Below are 6,000 nucleotides of genomic sequence, written 5' to 3' on the forward strand. Positions count from 1 at the left end.
TAATCAAGTCCAATCAGTATAATCAAACACAGCTGGACTCAAATGAAGGTGTAGAACCATCTCAAGGATGATCAGAAGAGTTCAGAGTTCAATATATGAGTGTCACAGCAAAGGGTCTGAATACTTGGGATCATGTGATATTTCAGTTTTTCTTTTTTAATAAATCTGCAAAAATGTAACAATTCTGTGTTTTTCTGTCAATATGGGGTGCTGCATTTTAGCAAATGGCTGCAATATAACAAAGAGTGAAACATTTAAGGGGTTCTGAATACTTTCCGTACCCACTGTATATATATGTAACAATCAAATTAAGTTCTTCATATCTTCTAAAGGGGCTTCCTGAGACAGCACGCAGAGATATATCTTTCAGTTTGGCCTGGAGCAAAAACATTTAAATCAATGCTAAAGCTTTAACCTAAATGCCATCTCTCCAGAGCAAGAAAATCATTTCTCTGGCTTTCTCCACTCTGCCCTAAGACCTCTGCGGTGATCACTGAAGGGGAGGGGGTTTTGCTATCAGATTCATTTACAGACATGACAGGAAGATCAAGCAGCACATCTCCGCTTGCTCTGTTCCTTTCCCTCCATCCCCTTTCCTTTCTAGATGTCATTGTTAATACTATAGAAATTCTGTTACTTTATTTTGATATATATTGGCTGCCTTTTCTGTTAACCAGGTACAGAAGCATGTTTATCACGTGATTGTCCTTGACATTTTAGTAAGAAACGTTGAACTATTGACCCAAAGCTTCTGTCGTTATCTGCAGAATATTCAAATTTTAAGACTGAAACGCAAAGTTTAAGCCACTTATCATCTGTTTTTGATTTTGCCATGTTCTATTGTTTTCCATGATTGTTAATATTGAAGTATCATGGACTCTCAGTCATAAAACAGGAATAATACCAATAATTTATTTTTATTTATTTATTTATTTTGGTGGAGAATGCGGGAATAATTTAACAGCATAATGAACCGCTCTTGTTTTCTCGGATTAAGAAGTAAAACATCTGTCGGCTTTGTTCTGAGCCTTACACTGAGTAAATTGCAGAAGATCACAGAATTTTATTGTCAGTTTGACTTTCTATCTCTGTGGCATCTGTTTTCATGTTGTAGCAGGTGGTTAATCCTTAAAAATACACTTTCCTGTTTGTAAGCAAAATTAGCAAACACAAGATAATCTCATCTCAAGATCTCCCCTATTTGAGACAATAAAAGATTTGTTCTCCGGCTTGGCTAAGTGCATGCCTTCGTCCTTATTTTGACTTTGTTTCCTTTTGAATTTGACTTGATTAAGTTTGCTATGCTGATTTTTACCGGTGCTCTGGTGCCATTTGGAGGAAGAGAACAAAGGAATAGAGAGAAAGTGTGAAGAGAGGCAGAAAGACAGAAAGGGGAAGATGACAGGTAGGATCACAAGATTTCCATTTTTTCTTCAGAGCAATTTAAAGCAAAGCACTTCCTCTCCTCAGTGTTTCCAATTTTTGGCTTGCTGTTTTTGTAGTCTGCGAGGAGTCGGCGGCACACTCCATTCGTCAAGCTTTTTTTTTTTTTTTTTTTTTTTTTTTTTCCAATTTAGTCCTGAGATTACATGAGTATAACTTCAATTCCCTCTTTGAAAAAGACATTAGACATGAGGGGCTTCACCGTGGACTACTTGTTGTCTTGCCAATGCTATATGCTATTGGAACATTTAACAAGCTTTTGCGAGTGTGTATGATTTAACATGCTGGAACATTTGTAACATGCATTATATTAAATAAAGGATTAAAGGTCTGCAACCTGGAAATGAGATTTTCCCAGTAAACAGTAATTAATCTCACTGGCATAACGATGATAAGATGCAAACGGAACTGACCCTAAAATGTCATGGTCGATGTCAACAGAAAATAATTATGGCTTAAATAATCTTAATAAAAAAGCAGAGACAGATGACTTGCTCTCAAGCTCCGTGAGAACTGAGAAATTAATTTTAAGAAGAGGTGAAATGCCATCAGACTGAGGCCCAGTTTAAGATTATTAATATATTCAAATACTAGTACGGTAGTGTTCTTCTTTTTTCATGTAGTCCATTTTTCACAAATGTACACTCTAGTTTTTCAGTACATATCTCTATTCAGTATATCCAGAAAAATTATACATTTTAGTCACTTTTTTTGAATTTCATTTCCCCTGGGGTTGCACCCAAACCATTACGAAGACAAGCACACATCCTTTACCAGAGGTTATTAGAGACAGAGCGCCAAGGTTCATTAAAACATTTCAATTAAATCATCGCCACACAGGGAGAAGGATCATTACCTACGAACTGTGCTCTGTTTTCTGAATTTCATGCTCAGGTGGCCAAGAACTCCTCCACTGAGTGCTGCACATTGATTGAAAAGATGACGTCCTCATGCTTGGCTCCAGTTTCATGGCCTGTTCCACATCCCAGCATGGCCTTAAACTTCCTTACATGCCAGCAAGAGGGGCTGTGGCAGTTATTGAGTTATTCAAGGTTTCTTGCAACAAAACATAATATTCTTTTACTAATAATTTTGGGAGATTTTCCATCTGGTTGTGAATGTGCACTCAGTCTTTTTTAACCAAGTAAAATAGTTCCACAAAAAGAAATAAGTATCACTTTTTCATTACATCACACCACCAGTTTAGTACTACACTCTTTTGGGCTGGTTCAGTGGGGTTCTGTATGGAACCCTAGGGTCCTTGACTCAATTTTAAAGCTGTTATGCCAAAATGGTACTATATAAAGAGAAATGTCTCAAATGATTGCATAATACTTTCATGTTTAATGGGTTACTTTTTCTTTTCTTTTTTCTGATAAAGCATATTTATGAGCTGCTTATTTCATAAAATAAATAAATAAAAAAACTTAATCCATAAAATGATCCCATGATGGGAATCCCAAAAAAGTTCTATAAAGTGCCTTACACAATCCTTTAGGGTTTTTTTTTTTTTTTTTTTTTTTGCAATCAAATTAATCATAGCTTTTGAATAGTGCATTTCTCCAATTATTGGCTAAAATCTATGCATATGAAAATGAGCCCAGCCAAGCTGAAGCTACTGAAAAGTTGTATATTAGGATTGTTAGACTGAGAAAGAGTAAGGAAAATCCTGTTTTCTATGACATGTCCCCTTTAAGGGCAGCTCAAGTTCTGACTGGCCAAGTTTCTTGCCAGTGATGGATTATGCGTCGCCTTTAGCCATAATTCATCATTACTGTCTGCCCACCATGGCCTAGCACAGGGTTTTTAATTGGTTAAGATATGTGCTTGCCTCACTGAATGATAATTATTGCTTGTTAGGAGTGTTTCCCATTATCCATTAGGGGACATGAGTCCTGGGATTCTACCTACTGCCCCATTAGAATAGCCCACAATGTTGTTTTTTTTTTTTTTTCCCTTCCTGCATATAAATGTGAATGATGCCAATGTGTGTTTCTGCTAAACTAAAATCATCTATTAAAGCCATAATGAAATCAAAATTGACCAGTCTCAATTGTTATGGAATTTTTTAGTATTTATAAAAAAAATATTTATTCGTGTACATCATTTTTTTTTTTTTTTTTAAATTCATGTGCCCTCATAGTCAAAATAACTTCCTCTCCCTCTCGTGACGGCATCTCTTCTCTTCCCTGATGTTTACTGACAACCTTTCACTCACATGAGATCACACCAACAGCAAACCACAATGGTCCAATGATCTAATCAATTCCTAATGAAAAAATCATGTCCCACCAAACTTTTTTTTTTTTTTGAAAAGCCATTTCACTTAGATATGCATCTCAGTAGGGAAGAAAATAATATTGTAACTTCTATTTCATGGCAACTTTAATACTGATTGTATAGCTATAACCTGTTTTATAAGAGCATCGTGTTAATTATGACATATGTTTCAGGAGATATATTAAGCTTTTCTCTTACCTTGAGGAAAAATGTTTGCCTGTGCGTTTTGGGTTTGTGTGATACTGGCTTATGCTCAGAGCTAGTGACCAATAGGTTTCTAGCTTGATCACTGCAATTAGCAAGCCATGTGATTTCAGCATTGTGCCCCTAAGCAAGGCACTTAACCTTTAAGTTGCTTACTATTCCTGCCTTGCCTGCTGTTTTCTTAGGTTCTGTAGAATTTGCATGTATTCTCTTTTGCTATGCCAAAACATTGCTAAAATATTTGAAGCAACATAGCTAATATTTCATAATAACATAGTAGATGTGTTAGGTTCTTTTTTAAGGCCTCTTTGACATCACCGCTCCGGAAATGTGCCATCAGACATTTTACCCATGAGTAAAGTGGTAGATTTCAAATCACACACTTCCAGGAGAAAACTGCAATTAAGATGGATGTAAATGATAGCTTTTTCCAGGTATTACAGACCTACTTGAAGCACCTCAATGATCAAGTGTTTACATAACAGTGCATCGGAGCAAATGCCACCTATAAATGTGCCTTCTGTTCAGTCCCGTTGCGCTCCATCTAGCTGTTTTTAACACAAGAACGCACTTAAGCTCTCCATTAGAAAATGTGTTAAACCTGGAGTTTACTGCTTGTGAATGCCCAATAGTAGGAGCTCAGAGTACAAGTTCAAGTACCGGACAGTTTATGTAGGACAGCAGCTGATCCCACCTCTCTCTGTCTTTTTTCTCTAGCTAAGGAAGGCTGTTATGGACCACATATCTGACTCTTTCCTGGAGACCAACGTGCCTCTGCTGGTGCTGATAGAGGCGGCCAAGAGCGGTAATGAGAAAGAGGTTAAGGAGTATGCGCAGGTCTTCCGTGAACATGCCAACAAGCTGGTGGAGGTGAGTAACATATAACACCCCCTCACTCAACTCCCTCATCTCATTCAGCCAGAGCGGATGATTCTTATCTGGGGCACCGCAGGCCACTATCAGTCAGAGCACGAGGTGGCCTTTAGGAAGTCATCTGCCAAGCCAAGGCAATTTAATGCCGGAATATGGTGCAGTGGAGCTCAATTCTGTAATGACAAATTTGTGTTTGATAACATGGATTCGGATCACAGAGTGGGAATGACACCAGGGAATGGCTTTAACATTTTTTTTTTTCCTCTTTAATATCTCTCGTGACTCGACTTCAAATATGCGGTTCATTCCCATTATCGAAAAGCAATATGGTGACTGAGGTAAAATGGCTGAATGGGAAAGAGACGCTTATCTGAAGGGTGGTGTTAAAGGTTGATATGTCAAAAATGCAAAAGGGCATATAACGTATACTGAACAGAACTTTTCGAAAGTATTAGAGGATCACCGTAAAACTGATAAATCCTGACATGTTCTCACACTCACTTTTGCACACACTAGTTTTGAATTTCACATACTAGCTAGTGTGGGTGCACACATGTTTTCCTAGCTAAGTACAGTGCTCAGCGTAAATGAGTACAACCCATGTGAAAAGTAACATTTTAAACAATATCTCAATGAACACAAAAACAATTTCCAAAATGTTGACAAGACTAAGTTTTATATAACATCTGTTCAACTTATAACATGAAAGTAAGGTTAATATTATAACTTAGAGAACAAATTTTTCAGTTTTACTCAAATTAGGGTGATGCAAAAATGAGTACACCCCACTGAAAGTCTCTGGAGCAAAGCTAAATTTTAGACTGCAAATGTCTAATTTAACAAGAATTCAACCACAGGTGAGTCTAATTATTCATTACACAGGTGTCCAGCAGACAGTTGACTATAAAAGGGTGTTAAAACCCCTTTCCTTTTCATGCTGTCAGCAATGGCACCACATGGAAGAGAAATGTCACAAGACCTGAGAAAGAAAATAATTTCTTTACACCAGAGAGGTGAAGGCTACAAGAAGATCAGCAAAGCTTTACTTATCAGTCAGAATACTGTAGCAAAAGTGGTACAAAAATTTTAAAAAGATGGAACTGCAACCGTCTCACAGAGACGTCCAGGTTGTCTACCGAAGTTAACACCCCGACAGGAGCATTTTCTGATGAGAAGGGTTGAAGAAAATCGGCATGTAAG

The 6,000-nt window shown here is 37.3% G+C and overlaps 1 protein-coding gene across 2 annotated transcripts in view; it reads left to right on the plus strand.

The window, feature by feature from the left end:
• Positions 1-5,355, plus strand: part of LOC125272053 (catenin alpha-2-like) — a 453,892-nt gene extending 448,537 nt beyond the window's left edge. Inside the window, exon 9 of one of the 2 annotated variants that reach the window (XM_048196614.1) lies at positions 4,645-5,353. In XM_048196614.1, the coding sequence (XP_048052571.1) occupies positions 4,645-4,812 (168 nt within the window). In that variant the 3' untranslated portion in view covers positions 4,813-5,353. Of the gene's footprint in view, positions 1-4,644 lie in introns of both variants that reach the window. The other variant, XM_048196615.1, reaches the window with a different exon arrangement.
• Positions 5,356-6,000: the final 645 nt, after the last annotated feature.

This window comes from Megalobrama amblycephala, linkage group LG7, assembly GCF_018812025.1.
Source record: "Megalobrama amblycephala isolate DHTTF-2021 linkage group LG7, ASM1881202v1, whole genome shotgun sequence".
NCBI classification, from domain to species: Eukaryota; Metazoa; Chordata; class Actinopteri; order Cypriniformes; family Xenocyprididae; genus Megalobrama; species Megalobrama amblycephala.